At 36.0% G+C, this 19,540-nt stretch overlaps 1 protein-coding gene across 1 annotated transcript in view; it reads right to left on the bottom strand.

Annotated features, from left to right (window-relative positions):
• The window catches only part of LOC136236149 (aspartate--tRNA ligase, cytoplasmic-like), a 47,913-nt gene that overhangs the window by 669 nt on the left and 27,704 nt on the right, over nt 1–19,540 (bottom strand). The window contains exons 13-20 of the mRNA XM_066026254.1: nt 17,046–17,137; nt 14,336–14,391; nt 7,162–7,230; nt 6,739–6,816; nt 5,754–5,796; nt 5,623–5,703; nt 4,886–4,997; nt 1,605–1,676 (exon numbers count right to left, since the gene is read on the bottom strand). Coding sequence (XP_065882326.1) covers nt 1,605–1,676; nt 4,886–4,997; nt 5,623–5,703; nt 5,754–5,796; nt 6,739–6,816; nt 7,162–7,230; nt 14,336–14,391; nt 17,046–17,137 — 603 coding nt within the window. The remainder of the gene's footprint in view (nt 1–1,604; nt 1,677–4,885; nt 4,998–5,622; nt 5,704–5,753; nt 5,797–6,738; nt 6,817–7,161; nt 7,231–14,335; nt 14,392–17,045; nt 17,138–19,540) is intronic.

Here is a 19,540-nt window from a genome sequence, read left to right as displayed (position 1 = left end):
AGATAACACTAAATTATCCTCTATTTCAGTTTCAAAGCTTGGTAATCTACAAGCAATTAGGGTTAGCATAAAATAACCAATGGCAATTAGGATTATTCAGCAGTGATGAATAAATTTAATGAACAATACACAGAAACCAGTTTATTGGCTAATTCTAAGAATTGTGAAATTGTTTACACAATTTAGAGCACCTTGTTTATGGGGGTAAATGTGAATTCATTTATAAACTAGTACATGTACCTGTCTGCACTGTAAATGTTTAAACATACAAATAGCAGGGTATTGCAACAAATACAGTCCCCAAATATTTGACCTTATTATCTTTGTTTCTAAAAAGTATAATCGTAGAAGAATGGATGAAACATTTCAGACTCCAAAGCTTTCTATATAAGAATCTAAACTTTCCCCAAAGCACTTTACCATATCCTCAATGAGCAAACAAAAATTTATCAGTGTTTCCTGTACATGACCAATATGAAGAACACATAGTGGCCTTGACATAAATTAGATCACCTTAATGTGGCTTTTATATACAGTAAGAGCTACTAATGCCATCCTGTAGTTTTGTGTATATATGACAGATGATACCACATTGGCATGGCAACGAGACAGACACATACAGCCATGTGACACCAGATATGTAGAGGATAATACATGAATTGAGACCATCACTAATGCATGACATGTGACATAGTCACTCTACCCACATGCCATACTAATAGTACAAACAACGTTTCACCATAAAATTAGTACTAAGCAACAAGCACAAATAAAGGTCAATTAAGACTTTACATAACTTTTGAGCACTTGGTTGATTGCTATAAAGAATTCATGGCCATTGCAATTAGACATTTAAAAACCACCAATTAAACACATATACAATCCATTAGCAAGTGGATTAGCACTACAAACAAATTAGTGGGATAAGAGATGTGACACACATACCAGTCACATACAGGACATCAGAGAAGTACCAATTTACTAAGTAGCATTTAAATGACTTCTGTTATCAATAGTTACACAATACAAGAACAGATACACAGCATGATTATGAGTGATGAATTACTGTAGCAGTTGTCAAAGTGTCTCGGATCATATGCTGTATGCAGTAGACTTTGATAATAACTTTTCAAATTGTCAAATTTTAAAAGGAAACAAAATTTGTAGCGATTAACATTTCACACATCATATGAGAACAAACATATACAGTATTGCCTCAGGATGCAAATGGATGTCGGTTTCAAGTACAACCCCGCAAAGGAGTGGGGTAAGGACACAGGTACCTGGCCTTAAGTAACAGATGTGGATATTATTTAAGTGGTTTCTATTCATTTCTTTGTTGTTTCTTCAAACTTTTCAAGAGTTAATCTACAACTATGGCGTGCTGTTCAGCAGTACACTATATCATGGGTCACTTTACTTCATTTACCAGTCATTAGATTCAAATTAGGGGCACAAAGAAAGTTTCACTCATTTAAAGGCCGGTCTAAATTGTTTAGAGGAAAATAAGAAATACAGCAAGCTGGATAGTCAAATAGTTCACAGCAATCAGTTACACAACATGCACGTTTCCACCACAGCACACACAATACACCATGTCTCACCTATTCCACCGCCACCATGAGGAGGGGCACCAAACTTGAACGACTCAATATAATCCTTAATTTTTGTGGTATCTGTTTGGTATGAAAAAAGCTTAGAATAAAACACCACCATGCACAGAATAATAAAACATGAATAACATCACAAATAATAGTCCACATTGCTACAAAACATTTTTTTACAACAAAGAAAATAATTTTAGCATGGAATAATAAGTGTATGTAGGATGGTCTTAAAGAATGTGCACTGTGTAACAAACAAGACACGGAGCCACACAGGTGACAAGGCTTGCAATAACAGAGAGACTACATAATTACGCACTCGTACATAGTACATACATGATATCAAAATAGATCTAATTACAGTTGGAATGGCATAACTGGAGTGGTAAACCAATGTAAAAATTATTATGAGCTATTACATAAGAACTACATGTGTCTTGTTTAACAGATACCTTACCCAAAACAATGTGTGAATTCTATGAAACCGCAAACAAAGCACTTTAATAAGCTAGCATACTTATATACAACATTCAATTTTAACAGAAAACAACATCAAATGGTTAGGTAGGATGTCATTAAGGCTATCATAATACACACTCACATGATCAGTATAGCACAATACATAATGCTATACTGCAGAGAGAAATAGAGAGAAGGACTCTTGTGGCATATCAGGTAAGTCAGTCGGGCAGTATGAGCAAAAGATGACATCCGTATTGTCAATGGTGATTAGAAAAGCAGATATGTTTTTTTGCAACAGAAAAGGACACATTCAGGTTGTGGACTTTACATGACCAGATGCTTCATTCCTGTGAACAGCAGTCACGAGAATCTGTATGCACCTGGCTAAGTATTGTAGGGTAGGTACATGTAAATAATGGATCCGGGGACCCAAAATTTCTTACAATGTTTATACGTTCTATACTTGTATTGGATACCTCTGCAAGTCACAGGGTGTACATCTTGGATGACCAATCCACTACATCATTGAGCAAACAGATATTGAAATTGAAGCACCAGTTCAACAAATACACTTTGTGGAGCATGAAGTCAAAGATTTGTTAAAATTTAAAGCCCTTGATTAATTCTCTACAGTTGTAATAAGTGGCCTATGCTAATCAGTTCAGACTGTAGACACTTGTAATTTCTAATTGATTCAGGCAAGATAACAGGCATCTGTTATAATGTATAGTACAAGTGTAGAATGGGCCCTCGCAGGTCCCGAGTCCTCCGGTCCACTGTTTATACCTAGCCAGTATCATGGCTTAAATGGATATCTACGTACGGGAAAGTATACTTAACAGTAAACAGTTCAAGTGTGTTACAATAAACAATGTTCCCTGTACCCACATATCATCCTTTGGACTGCCATGCAAGTATTAATATTTCTAATACTAAACACCTTCAGTGCCAGGAAACACTTAGTGAATGCCATGAATCTAGTGATGCACTATTATATCACTACTTATGGGAATCACAGTATTTTCAATTCATAATTAAATTTTCATTCTTTGCTGTACATCCTTATTCAATGTTTAACATGTACATGTCAATATACTAACAAAGGATATTTTCCACATACCCGTAAACAACATCAGAATTGGTACCCTAAGCCTATGGCTATAAAGTCAATGCCACTTTATGTACGATGTGATAAGTATCTAGGGTTCTACCCTACAATGAAGACAAAACTAACAGTGTAACTAACTTTTTATAGTTGATATCCACACTTTTACACATGCACACACATGCATGTACAGGTGCACACGCACACATGCACACACACGTACCACACACACATGCACAAGCACACTCGCACGTACGCACACACGCACACACACAAATACATACACAAAGTCTAAAAAGCCTACGGCAGCTGGCAGCTAATGCCAGCCACTGGGATGCCTGTGTACCACTCAGGCACTTGAGCCTTGTGCAGTAACTCACAGGAGAACTGTTCAGGTCACAGAATCCAAAATTCCACAACAACCTTAACACCGCTAAACGAGACAAGGACAGTTGGGAATTTGCTTTCCCAATTTACACCAGGCCACCAGGTCCCCAATACACAGCTGGGTAGACTAGAGCAATGTGAGTAAAGTCCTTTGTGCAAGGAAATACACCAAATTGGCATAACTGGGCTGGAACCTTTACCAGGCCAACACTGTAGCCACTTGGCTATGCTGCCACACACACACACACCAGCGCGTGCGTGACAGACACACATACATGCGTGCACATGTAGTATACAGACCCTTCAGAGAATTGGTTCTTCCCATCTGCTTAGATTAAAATGCATCCTCTTTTATGGAATACATGGTTTATGTGAACCACTCCTAAATCAGTAGGCTTGCCTAACTTCATTAATATCTGAAACCACAACACAAAGTCTCAGTTGGTATGGAGAATTAGGAGGGTGTGTAGTATGGGACAATGTGATGGGTCAACTATGGTAGGATCACTGTAACAATCATTGTTCTTTTGATATCAGGATTTTCCTGATGCTCGTGAGCCTCTTGCTTTGTTACACATACAAAATGGCCTTGCTCAGTCTACTTTTGTGCACATGCTACCTAAATTAAGTAAAACGTAAAACAATTTAGATGCAAGATTCAGTTTTAAATGTTTAAAATTTGACATCCAAACATCTCTTTATTTAATGTTCTAATGTTTAGTAGACGTTGTCAACTAAGCCACTATCCGTTTATAACTTTGTGATTAGACTCTTTTAAAACTGATTGCTATTTTTTAGTTACAGTGGCTCCTATAATCTGGGCACTAGGCAATGGACCCAAAGTAACCGATCTGGAAAATCAAGGCACTCTTAAGGCGTCCATAGTTCCACCGTAAATGTCTATTTTGTGTATTGACCAAACCTAAGGAGTGCAACAGTTTATGTGTAATCACTATTGTTGAATATATAGATGACGTAATTTGTCAGCTAAGAGTACCAGCTTACTTGGTGGGGCTTTACATAAGCTAATGTTACTGGTGTGGCTGTATTTAGCTATAGTAACAGTATATCCACCTTTCAAAGGTTTAGCAGTCTATGCATACATTCTATGGCAGTCTCTGCTTTACAAAAAATCTCTACTAGTAAATGCCAGCTATACGTACATAAGTGCTTATGCCTCACTGTGTCAGACCCAAATAGAAGCAGGTCAATCCCCAGTAATCCAAAATAATGTAGAAATTAATAAGAGAGAGAAAACAGGAATCCAACAGAACACAATGAAATGTACACAGATACAATACACAGGAAATGTACATGATGGACTAACCAATGTTATGCAGCTTGGCTCGTTCTGTCAGAAACTGGGGGTCATGTATTCGCTGAGCTCCCGACAAGATCTCTTCACCTCTCATAAACATGTCATAAGAATTGGAACTTCTCTAATAAACAGAATACATAAGAGTACACATGTAAGCCGTACTCTATAGTGGCAAAGCAACTATGGCTATTAACTGCCTCACTGTTATCAACAACATACTTATTACTTGGCTGCATGAATCTTCTATACAAAGGACATAATTACGAAGCCATTTGGTGCACAAAAGTAACTGATACGAAAAAATCCATAATAATCTTTTAACAAAGACATTGATACTTTGCCTAGCACAAAATGGTATGCAAAATAGCATAGCTGTAAACAAATATTTTTCGTTGTTGTGCTGCAAAAAAGGCATCAAAACAAAGTGTAAAGCTTCATGTGGAACAACAAAATTCCAATGGTTTACGTAACAAAAATCTGAAAGGTGACACCTCTCATTGTACTAACACGAAAAAACATTAAACAGGAAATAGTAAAGCAACAACTACACAAATTTTATTGCATATTTTCAATACGTAAGTCCTTGGCTGGTGGCAACAACAAAACCGATTACTTAGAAACACAAATAATTTTTATATACATGTAAAATACTGGACACTCTACAGAGTATGGGAAGATGAGTCTACAATTTCCTTACTAGATGATGCAGTAATTTGATATAATTACATAAAGGACATGATACTTACAGGATCTACCGGGTCCGGCATAGTGTAGAATGGCCTCACTGCTAATGGGTATTTGTCCAGGATGTAAAAATCAGTATCATACTACAAGTGAAGACTGAAGAAGTACACGCGATGATTAACAGTGCTTTTACCTTCTCTTTGACTAGCTTTCCAAGTAACTTCTCATTTGGAGTGCTGAAAATGAACAAAGTCCATAACAGTTTTGAGCATGATGGAGGTAATCAATATAACTGGTTAGGTGCAAACACACAACTTGTAATTCAATCATAGTGCTTAGATTTTGATTTCAACACATTACACTTTTATCAATAGCTGTATGACAAAAAGAATGCCTGCGTTATTTGATACAGAGAAAAGCATATCCACCCAAGTAATATAATACTCTTCAATGAGATAACAAACTTGTTAGCAGCCTCATACCATAGTACTGCTTGTGACAACGGCAAAAAGTGATAATGAAATTGGTGCTTATGTTTCATCTAACGTACGCACAAGTGCTTGGGTGTGTGATATCATTGTTACACTACGCATACCAATCCTATGCTATTAACATAATTGGTGATATAGCGTACAACAGAACTTCTACAAGTGTTAAGTACAAGAATGCAAAGTGCAATAAAAAAAAGGAATTGGCCTGAGCTTAAACTAAGACATCTAAGTTGGCCATCCCAATACACAGACATCCAGACGGCTGGCAAGTTGCAAAGGTTCATAATTGGATAAAAACTTCTTCATCTAATATTGGCGTGTTGCTACACCACAGGAATAGGATGTGTACCTTATATGGGAAAGATGTTGACAGACAAAATTTATATGAAACAACTTAACACGTACAATCTGTAGGCCGAAAACAAATGAAGTTTTTGGAGGTACTAAAGTTTGCAGAACTTGGAGAATTGAAAGGCAATTTGCTAAACTTAATTGCATAAGACTAGTGTATATCATTTGTAAATTCATTTTTATTTGCTGTATGTGCTGACTTGCCAAGTCTCCATACTTACAGTATGCCTTCAAAAAAAAAAAAAAAAAAAAAAAAAAACTACAATAGGGAAAATTGTTGGCAATAAATAACATTGATACAATTACACAGAACATAATACTGAAGCAATGCTCTACCTTAAATCATCTTCGTCACCAACATCAACTCCAGCTGCTCGTAACATAGCAACACCTTCCTTGTATGTAAGCATGAGACTACAAGGGTGACAACCAATAATAAATCACCATTAAAGGCAATACCAGTTGCAAGTATTTCTTGGAGAACCAACATGCCAAAACTACAAAGTAATTATGGAAGGCAATAATTAATATCGGTTATACAGAAACCTTTTGATGCATTTAACAGGTAGGTAAAATGCTAGCAGCCATTTTAACAAGGAAAATGGCCAGACAGTTAAGAATGCAATGTATTGCCAAAATGGATAGTACTCAATTACAACACCATAACCAGTCCTCCAAAACTGTGTTACCATAGAAACCAGAGCTACCAACTCTCACAAATGCATGGAACAATATGTGTTCTACAAGTTCTCACTTTACCTTGGGTTTAAATACTTGAATGGCTCAGCTGGATATTGTTGATGTACTGTAGCAATTTCTTCAGCACATCTGAATAAGTACATCAGTAAGATTACATGTGCTGAAAACACATACTAATGACTGCATTGTACATACATAGTATGTTATATGAGTATTTCAAAGAAAATCAACCCTTCAGAGAAAATCACAATTACTAGGTCTGTTAAAGGAATCAAGCTAGCGATGAGAAAGACACTAAACTTGGCTGTAAAATGTTATAAGATCTAGTGAAAATTTAGGAATTGCTGGTAGCATATCACGACACCAAGGCTATGGGCATTGTCTCCTTGATGCAATGGCAGTCTATATTGACAGGAACTATCGTGACAAAATTTTGCTAGAAATGGTCTGATTGAATAATTGTAGAAGTCCTTCAAATCAGGAGGGAGTAAAGTTTACAATGAATACACAATACCCTAACTCAATAGTCCGATCATAATGATGTAATCAGGAAAAGACAATGCATACTAACAAGTGATAATGGCAGCCAAGACAGATCAGTAATGTGTTTACACTCCAACAATGAGAGAACTGTTCAGCCACCAGATTTTAGCTTTACTTGATGCACATTTTAGACAATTACCTTAATTACAGTCACGCTATAAAACAATCTGTCAATGTACATTCAGTGGTTATTGGTGAGTCCTTCACATTACACATGTCACTGAAACTTCTTGAGACATTACACAATAAACACACAAAAAATAACAAGATAACTCAAAACATTTAATTGCCTGCAGGGTAGGTTTAATGGGTTGGCTTTACATTTTAAGCTCAAATACCAAACTGATGTAACCATTACAAGTGGTAACAGACAAGTCCATTTACAGACTTAGAAATCTGAGAAGCACAGATGAATTCTTAGTAAGAAGCCAACAACAGACATCCTAACTTAAGAGAACTGATGGTAAAGAATTCTATAGACAACACAACTTGCAGGCAACACAACTTGCAGACAAAGAATGCTTAGTTTAATTGGGTGCAAGGTTTATACTATATAAGGCCCCAAAACCAGCCTATGGCTGACTTTGAGGTTTGTTTTTACTCACATTTCTTCTTTTCTATGTAGATACAACAATGATTACTGAAGACAGACTTATAAATGTATTGCATTGCATGATTTAATTAAATATTTGATAATATTATTGTAATACTCTAATCAAGAGTCTCTTCTATTATTAACTCTTGCTCTAATAGAATGCACTTTTTTTTTGAAGACTTCTAATAGAACAATCTAGAACTTCTATTGGTAGATCTATGAAATTACAAACATTTGATCATGAGCAGATTTAAACAAGAAAATACATTTATAAAGCAGAAATTAAATGAAGTAATCAGTCAAGGTAGCAGTGGTTCAGTGGTTAAGGATGCAGGTGTTAGGTATGGAGGTTCCTGGTTCGAACTCTGGTAAGGTTTTTATTTCCAACATGTTTTGTACACCTTTTTTACCCTGTGGTGACAGCTCTATTAGAGTATCTCGATTCCGCGATTTTACACTTGTTTGGTTTTTGCTTTATAACTTTGTCGCTGTAGCTATTCAAACTATCAAAAGACGCTGCTAGCCTATCTACACACCAATTTCCAAATTATTCCTATACTCGGTTTACTCTGTAGCTGTGACAGAAGTTTGATATCTTTTTTTACATGAATAAATGCTCATAACTCCTTGGATATTCCTCAGATTCACAGCAAACTTGGTATGTGAATCCACTGTTACACGCTCTTCATTTGTGCCAATGATCTAGGCAATCGAGTTACATGTTTGTGTTTTATAGCAATTTTTGCAAAGTGTGCGAAAATAAATCAAAGCCCCCATAGTCCCCCGTACAGCATAAGAAGAAAAAAACGAAGAAATTAAATGAAACTTTGAATGCCCATATCTTGCAAATGGCTGTTGCGAATTTAATCAAAATTTGCTGTGAACCCTACCCTACCTGGCAGACAGCTATAATGCAAAATGGTGTGCTTTGGAGAAGGGGCCGTGGAGCTATGCACGCGTGAAAAAGCTGTTTTTTTTCTTCCTGTCAATATACTTATGGTGAGGTGCACCGGCTTTCTTGGCCGCACGACACACTACCGTGTGTCTTGATAAATGTAGGCAAACCCCAAAGTCAGCCATAGGCTGGTTTTGGGACCTTATAAAGTACAACAAGAAGTTAAATCCACATAAGAACAGCGAAGCTGTGAAAAAGGTGTGGCTTTCAAAAGCCTGCGTGAAAAAAGTTGTGAATTTATTTAAACAAAGAAATGGCTGCATTGATGTTAATGCTAATAGATTTTAATAAGAACTGTTCTTGAAATTTATATAATCGTAGCCATTTCTTGGCTTCCACCCTTAAATTCAAATCTTTCAGGCTTTTGAAGTCTGTACTCTTTTTTTCACAGCTTTGCTGTTTTATGTGGATTCACTTTACAGATACATTGTCATTCCATGAGTGTCTGACTTCTACAACATGTGCCACATTAAAACAATTCTACTAAAATGTTCATAAGGGCATGGTTGTCTGACAATTTGCAAGTAAAACAGTTGTAGTACTGATAATAGTTAGCTCTAGAAGGAGTGTGGCTGCTTGGGTACTCCATTTACTGCCTAGGTGATTAGAGGCGTACTATGGGATAGCCCAGCCTTTATTCACTACACAATAATTTTAACCGTCAGCAAGCAAATAAAACGGTCTCCTGAATGTGACTGCTGGAACTGTTTACTCAGTAACCACAGTACTTCTTGTACAAATATAACAGACAGTACTAATAATCTGTAATTTCTGCTGGCACATCACATGATGAGAAAGTATGATACTAACAGCATTGCTGACTGTTACAATAGCTTTCAACCTTTTAGTTCTTACTGTAGAGTTCACAAAATGTCCTTTGTTTAACTTACAGAATGTATACAAAGAATGGTAATGTAACAGCCTCGATCATTACCATAATATAGTCCGTGTCATCCTTTTACAACACACAGCACTACTAACTACATTTCTATTCCTTACATCAAAGTAAATAACTAGGAGTACATGGTAGTTAAACCCCTGGGAATAGAAATTAAACCACAGTTGGTAAAGTATCATAAATATCAAAGACAAGTTGATTTACACATTCAAAGGTAACATAAAGTCATAGTATCAAGACACACGATAGCGTGTCATGTGGCCAAGAAACCCAGCGCACCACACCATGAGTATATTGACAGGAAGAAAGAAAACAGCTTTTTCACACATGCATAGCTCCATGGCCCCTTCTCCAAAGCACACCATTTATGCATTATAGCTGTCCGCCAGGTAGGGTAGGCTACACAGCAAATCTGATTAAATTCGCAACAGCCATTTGCGAGATATGGGCATTCAAAGTTTCATTTTAATTTCTTCGTTTTTTTCTTCTTATGGGGGGCTACAGGGGCTTTGATTTCTTTTCATACACTTTACAAAAATTGCTATAAAATGCAAACATGTAACTCGATTGGCTCGATCTTTGGCACAAATGAAGAACGTGTAACGGTGGATTCACCTACCAAGTTTGCTGTGAATCTGAGGAATATCTAAGGAGTTATGAGTGTTTATTCACATAAAAAAATATCAAACTTCTGTCACGGCTACAGGGTAAACCGAGTATAGGAATAACTTGAAAATTGGTGTGTAGATAGGTTGATCATCGTAGCAGTGCCTTTTGATAGTTTGAATAGCAATAATAGAGTTACAGTGACAAAGTTATAAACCAAAAACCAAAAACACGTAAAATTGCAGGATCGAGATACTCTAATAGAGCAGTCACCACGGGGTAAAAAAAAATGTCGGAAAAAAAAACTTATCAGAGTTCAAACCAAGGACCTCCATACCTAACAACTGCATCCTTAACCACTGAACCACTGCTGTCTTGGGTGATCATCTCACTTAATTCCTGCTTAATAAATGGAATTTCTAGCATATAATTAAACATTTGTAATTTCATAGATCTACCAATAGAAGTACTAGATTGTTCTAGAACATTCTATGTATGTTCTATTAGAAGTCCTCAAAACACAATGTGCACTCTATTAGAATATTGCAATAATATTATCAAATATATATTGAAGTAAATCATGCAATGCAATACATGTATAAGTCTGTCCATAGAAAAGAAGAAATGTAGTAAAAAAAACTTCAAAGTTAGCCATAGGCTGGTTTTGGGGTCTTATAAAGTACAAAAAAAAGTGAAATCCATTAGCATTAACATCACTGCAGCCATTTCTTGGCTGCCACCTTTGATTTCACAACTTTTTTCATCCAGACTTTTTAAGGTCGTACCATTTTTTCACAGTTTGGTTGCTTTTGTGTGAATATCTTAAACTCAAAGCACAGCAAAAAACAAAACAAAACAAAACAAAAAGCACAGAAAAAATTATAACAAACTTGAAAGCATGTTATGATATCACTGTAATTAACACCTCTACTTCAGCAATTGTCACATTGCTCGTGAGTCATGTACTTCAAAGTGTGGGATAAACCACACCTGCACTCATACGATATCTTTGTTATCAACACCTCAACCTCAGGTTGATAACAAAGATGTCCTACTCATGGTGGGGTTTAACAGACAGTGTCCTAACCTAAGTTCATTGTATATATTTGACGGGAGTTTATAGCATAGAGCATTGCAACAATGACCTAGTGTACAGAGAAACTTCATTAATAAGGCCAATTAAGGGACCCAGTGGCGAGCTATATCTCAGTGAAAGGTACATATGGGCTAATTCCAATACTTACAGCTAGTGTTTAATATACGCTGGTTAAGGCATTGGACACTGAGTATGTAAACAGATCTTGCGTGAAACATCGAGACACTCTAACAGAACAGTCTCATGCAGCAAATTATCATGACAAGTGTGGATGAAGCTAATACCAAATTGTAAAAATGTCAAACATACTACACAGTAAATTACTGCCTACTCAGCCAAATTGAGAGAATGTTACACTAGAACTATCAGTTTGCTCCTGTAGAATATGTTCGCTGGCCTTACTGACAAGGTGACTGAATCAATTGAGATGGTATGGAAAATACACCTGTGCTTGCTAGATCTGGTCACTATAATGAGGTGGCCTTACTAATGAGTTGGCTGTTAGGTTTAGCTGCAGTTTATATTTTATGTGTACAACATATAAGAAATAAAGGCAAATGAATCACCAAATTGCAAATTTTTCGGATGAGATGACCGTTGCTGTCACGCATATAAACTACAACATACTAACCAGCCACACCATCAGAAAAGCAATATTCTAATAATTCATACAAGTAAAGTATACAACTGTCTTGATAGTCCAGTAGTCAATGATATAAGTAAACAATCCATTCATTAGATAGCTAGCTATTCATTCACTGTAGTATATTGTATCATATTGTATCATATTGTATCATATTGTATCATATTGTATCATATTGTATCACATTGTATCACATTGTATCATATTGTAAAACATCATAACATGCAACATGCTATTGCTCATGCATGTCCGCAACCAAATATCTAATATCTATTTCAACATAATTATGTGCAAAGTTATACTGGAATTATCCAAATAACAGATGACAAAGAGAATTAGGAATAATCGGATAATTGCAGTACAATGTAAATCTTTCAAAGGTACCTCTAAAACAATGCAAGTTTAAAACTGACGTAGAAGCTCTAATAGAGCAGTCACTTATTCTAACAATACAGTCAATCACTGTATGGTCCAATGCAGTAGTCACATGGGCTCTGCATGTGACCCGATCTGTGACCAACCTTGATCACAGAAGTGCATTACTGCTCTACAAGTGTCATCTTGCTTCAATGAGGCTCTGATTTTGCAGTAGTCTAGCTTTCCGGTCAATGTATGTGAGCATGGGGATGGATCCCACTTCTGACACCATGCACTATCCCACTTGGGAGCTGCAAGGAAGCTCGTGAAGGAAGGTGTGAGAAACTTGGAACTAAAACTATGTCTTATAGGCATGTGTCTTGATTCAACTGCAGATAAAGGGCTTTTAAACTTAGCTTTCATTTGCAGTTTTGTAGGATTGTAGCAATGCTGAGATACTAGGAAATTTGAAAAGCATATACTGGTTTTACTTACTAAAAAGCTTCATTCTTCACTTAAGAGGTGTGTCCTTCAGAAAAAAATAAATTGCAGTCACAGCACCACGTTTTCTAACTAATTAACTATCACACTATAATCAAACAAAAAAGACTTACAACAGATTACAACCAAGATAAAAATCAACTTTTAAAATAACAGAAGATTTCTTTGCTTTGCTACATATGTAGTGACCTGGCACCCATCACAAGTCACTGCCCACATTAGTCAGAAATAGCATTTTATATTAAATGAAACATTGGCATGACAAGCTTTCTTGAGGGATCCACAGTTGGCTGCTTGGTGATGGAAGCAGTGGTAACCCCAAGACAAGTTAACCAAATAGAATTTATTACATACTTAATAGAATGAAAACTATGATTGTGAGGCTAACAGCATTACCATATTAAATATCAGTAACTTATTCAAAAACAAACATATACATAGATATTAAATGTTCTTATGATACATTTGTTATTCACAAAACTATGCAGAAAAAAATTGATTTTTTTACCACGGCTAAAATAAGGAATCTCCACAAGAGGATTACTGAAAGCACTCGAGCTTCATTTGCTGAAAAGCTGTCTGACTGTCTGTATTCTTTTGATGTCAAATAATTGTCTTGCTGGCTGCTCTATATGTATTTTGAAATATTTTTCTTGCCAAACAAAGGAATTCATCATATAAGAATAAAATCACTTTTAAATAATACCTGTTGTTTGTTGTAGATGGCTCGCTTAACACAGGGCAAAACTTGGTAGGAGTCTCACATGGCAAACCGTTTGTAAACACCTATGTCAATGAGCAGTTTTCATTGGCCGTATGGTGTTTGGTCATGATGTACTGGATTCAAATGAACTAATTTTAACCTTCTACAAACTTTTCCTGTTGTGAGTATAATAATATGCATAAAAGGGAAAGAAGCAGACATTATAACTTTTGATGGGAGCCAATGTTGGCAAACTACTTGTCTATCTGAACGAAGTTTTCATAGAGCAATGCACAAAATAAATATTCATGCTCCACAAACAGGTACAGGTACTAACTGTGTTTCCAATCCTTTGAACATGTTCACAAACATACCACCAATCACCTCTGTTACCTGAAAAATACATAAGTTATTCAGTAATAGAACTATCGCACTATTAGCTATATTTTGTGTGTGCTGTGTGTGTGTGTGTGTGTGTGTGTGTGTGTGTGTGTGTGTGTGTGTGTGTGTGTGTGTGTGTGTGTGTGTGTGTGTGTGTGTGTGTGTGTGTGTGTGTGTGTACACGTATGCAAAGTTTCATGTAGTTGCATCATTTTTTTGTGCATGGATGTCCCACCCTTATAGACACAAAATTAAAAAAAAACAATTAAGACATGCAAGATTAGTGTATGTGTTATTGATGATTATTGGATTGCTAACAAATTAAGGATCATGAGCACACACACACACGTGCACGCGCTTGCACAAAACATACTACACACAAATGGAATCACATGATCTATGGTCAGTTTAATAAATGATCACATGTACATAGGAAGTCCCATGCAACATGAAAATTTAAGCCCTACCAAAGTTAATGAAGCCCCAAAAGCTTCTCTTGTACATTTATTACTAGCAGAAAGTAATTCTCTTGTTAATGGTCACTCCTGACAAGATTTTAGTCCCTATGATCCGTCACACTAGTGTAGAGTAATGACACTACCATCCACAAAATGAAAAAAAGTAGTACGACAAGTTTCATGAGACAAGAAAGTTTTAACGAAATAGGCTGAACTTTCTGCTACAGTTTGACTAATTGTGGTTTGCTCTTTATGAGCAAGACACAAAACAGTGGTTAGGAATACTATGGAAAATCAAAGTAGCAGGCTAATTGCACATCTTGCAACATTTCAGTATAGTAACGAACACAAGAAACTTGAATGAACTGTTGTGTAGATATCCTACTCAAATACCTATACACTACACCCCACACAAAAAATTTGTATAGTTCCCAAGAGAGCAGCATGGTCACATGCATTTCTTATACTGCTTGCCTTCTGATATCATGGTAAAACTTTTAAAGGAAGATTTAAACCCCATACATTATTGCCCTGATGTGATTATGTAATCTACTACACACCACACACACTTCACTGCCACATGACTTTTCAAAACAGAAGGGATAGACAACAGCAATGGTGGACTGTCATGGTGCCAGTACTACTGGTGATGATCATGGTGAAGCCACATGGAAACCAGAAGAGAAGACCCATTGAAATTCTAGCAGCAGCATGTGCCACTGATATTGTGACAATACACCAAGCTGCATCTGTTCTAAGCACAACCTTATGGTGATATCCCCTGGGAAGCTTATAAAAATCTCTTGTGCCAGGTGACATCGTCAGGTGGCTAATCCAACCTTGTGATCATTGTCAAAATTGCTGGTTAATAGCCATTGCCCAGGGGTCACCATATGGAGGTGCTGTCCAACACCCACCAAACTATCAAAGAACAACATGTTTAACACACACACACACACACACACACACACACAACACACACACAACACACACACAACTGCACACAAACACACACACACACTACTGCACGCACGCACGCACGCACGCACGCACGCACACACACACACACACTACCGCACACATACAACTACCGCACACAATCCTTGTGATGACATCAATAAGAAATTGAAAGTTGCATTATCATTATGTTTAGAAATTTTTGCACCTGACAGGAAGTTTAAGTGTTCTCTGTACAGTCCACTTATATGGCTTCCCATGAAAATTAATTTGTTCTATAACTTACAAATTTGCTTTAGAACATGAGTTACAGTTTTTCCCTTTATACTAGAACTAGTCTTACAGTTTACACACAAGAGCCTTGATGCTTTTATGATACACTATGCTAAACAGCACAAACCATTGTGTGTTTTTAATTTTGTCTTTTAGCTTCTCAATCATCACATATTATTAAATTTTTATCTTTCGGGTTGACACTCTCAGAAATCCTTTCTTTACCTCTACATTATTCATCATCTGAACTTGCTATTTCAAAATGGCAAATGCTCTTCTTTGGCAAAATTACTAAAGTAGCTTGTGTGAAAATTTCATGTCTATTGGAGTAAAAATGATGGAGTAGTTCTAATTTAAGTGAGAGGGTGTAGAATAGCAAGATGTGTGCACTTGTTGCTATGGGATACCTAATTTACAGGTGCCACAGACTAATTAAGTGACAATGATATTTATTACAGACTATGTCTTGGGAAGCCTTGTACGAACTGTACAGAACACCCTTAAGAATCTTTACTTGGAAAGGATGACAAGAGACATATGAAATATGTTAAAACCTGTCTTAGCTGGTCACCTATGCATAAAAATTTCTTGGCTGCAATAAACAATGGGTAACTTTGTTATGCCAATGTTATGCAACAATGGTAACAGCTATAAGTGTAACCTAGCAAACATAGCCTGGGGCATTCACAAACTTGAATACACAATTACTGTAAGTATGCATAACAGTGATTACATAACCTATATTATATCTGATGTTTGAATTATGTTCAGAGTTAAAACACCCAATGCCTTGACAAAATGAATAACAGCTATCTTCTAGTATTTAATCTGAATGTTCTATTATTGATACCACAGTTTGTTTTGACTATGACAGTACCAGGTGTCCTGTTCATTTGCACTATGATGTTTGTCATAGATCTACAATACACACTGACGACCACTGTTTTTAGTGATGCAATGTTACTGAAAACTGCCTACCTCATGGTAGTGATCATAAAATGCCATTTCCAAGTCAAGACCGACAAATTCACACAGGTGTCGATGAGTGTTAGAGTCTTCCGCTCTGAAAACTGACAAAAATCACTGAGAATGTGTAAAGTACAACAATTATCATCATGTACAGATTAAGGTCATATACATGTCTGCTTTCAAAATGAAATCAGTTTATTACTGATCAAAATATGTATGCACGCTCGGAATCTACATTGGAGTATGTGCAGTACCAATTATCGTATATATTTTCACATATTTCAAAAATACTTGTTAATGTGGTGAATAAGCTGATCATTACATGGAGCATTGCAGTCATGGTGATATTAGCGAGAATTTATTTTGAATTCTGAAGAATACAGCAAGAATTTTTCTCCTCAATAACCAAACCAAATTATACAATGCACTCTAGAAAATGCAGTATAGACAAAAAACACAAGTGTCACATGTACGAACACAAGTGTCACATGTACGAACACAAGTGTCATATGTACGAACACAAGTGTCACAGTAATAATATCAGTCATGTTAATTGAATATAACAAGTCAGCAGACTTACTGTAGTGTAAGATCACAGCTAGTTAACCAGCTAACACATCACACAACTTTAACAATGTAGCAACCATGCATGCTCTTGATAAAATAGGACAATACTTTCTTGCTTTTACACTACTTAACTGCTTTGGATATGGATACCATTAAGTCTATTATAACAAAACTCCTAAGTATAGAAAAAAAACCCATAAACGTATCATAAATTCCTGATGGTGATAAATATTTCCTTAGCTACTTCTCTTCATTGTAACATTTTGATAGTGCTAAGCATCCTCATCTACAATAATTATTGAATAACAATGATTGATGCCATTAATGAAGAATTACATACTATTAAACTCCTAGACAATATATTAAAGACTGTTTGAATAACATATCATTCATAAGTGCTTTACTCAAAAGCACACAGACTAAATCAACTATACAACTAACTAGAAGTACAGGTAATGTTATGTCACAGCCATTGCATAATGAGGTATAATAAGACTTATGAATCTCTACAACTGGTTAGACATCTTCCGCTGCAAACTTAATCACCATCATGTATAGGTCTATGTTATGTACATTTGTTAAAAACAATTTAATTGGTATTTCCGCCACTGCAAACAAATTTAGCCACAAGGGGATGACTCTTTAGCATCTTCTCAGAAGCTATCCCAAAAGTATTGTATCAAACAACAACTTCATTTCCATAGACACATATACTGTTCTTTAGTTGTTTTGAGCAGTTTATACATGCAGATCTGTGGTACTGGCAATGGAAATAAATAACATCATTCTACAATTTTTCATCAGCTAAGCTTATTGCCAGACATACCTAACTTACATAGCCACTAGTAGTAAGGAGGAAACTATTGTACTGTCTTTGCATAGCAAATATCAGGATGAGAAAAGCTTCAAACTTCCAACAAAATACTATAAACCAGCAAGCAAGACTACAATAACAAATCAATGGTAGCTACAACTAGTATACTTCCTGGAAAGGCATGTAGATCATTGCTGCCTTATGACTTCTTGCAAAGGACCATGAGATGTCATGTAAAGGATAAATTCATTGCAATGTTCTCATATTCCTGCTGTAACAATGGGAAACGTAAAAGTTGGCAAACTCTTCTCTACTATAACAACCATTTAACGTGTTAATTGTGTTACAAAGGTACACACTATAACCAGCCCATGTGGAAGGAGTGATTCTGTTTACAAAAATTAATAGTATACAATGTAACAAAGGAAATGTCCTGTGGTCTATTTATCATCAAACACCATTCTACAAGTTATGAAAACTACACAATCCATTATACAAAATAATCCATAAATGCTACAAGACTGAAACACACACGATTATGCTACAATTATACAATTCATTCTCTAAACTAATTCATACTTGTTATACTCTTGTTACAATACAGAAACTATTTTTATTACTGACAGTGAATTTCAGCTTAAGGACTTTCAGAGCAAGATGACATGCAGTATCTACATGCACAATTTTAGAACAATGGCAGAACAAAATGTGATTACTATTCAACTGCTACTTGGTATGGCTTGTAACATGTGCATGCTTACAGTAAGCTTTGATCAACTTAAAATGAAATCATGAGAAATTTAAACCATCATATGACAGAGTGATGCATGTGAAAGTTGATGGAAGTGTAATTCATTAATTACAAATTATGTTACTAATTATATACACCCAGTCTTTGAGTGGTCAGAATCTGTTGAAGTGCTTGAATATTATTCTTTTGTAACAAAATCAATTTCTCTACTAAAGCAGAACATGATTTTCTTGTTGGGAATACATGACATTTAGTTTGTGGAAGGTGGAAATGTTTAATAACTTCATGTAGAGAATAGGCTTCGTTTTTTTGAATGTGTTAGAAGTAGACATTCCACTGTGATGAATGGTGGGCATTGCTTACTCTCCATGT

Source organism: Dysidea avara, chromosome 10 (genome assembly GCF_963678975.1).
Source record: "Dysidea avara chromosome 10, odDysAvar1.4, whole genome shotgun sequence".
In the NCBI taxonomy this organism is placed as follows: Eukaryota; Metazoa; Porifera; class Demospongiae; order Dictyoceratida; family Dysideidae; genus Dysidea; species Dysidea avara.
The sequence above is the reverse complement of the archived record's forward strand: the minus strand, read 5'-3'. Positions and strand labels throughout refer to the sequence as shown.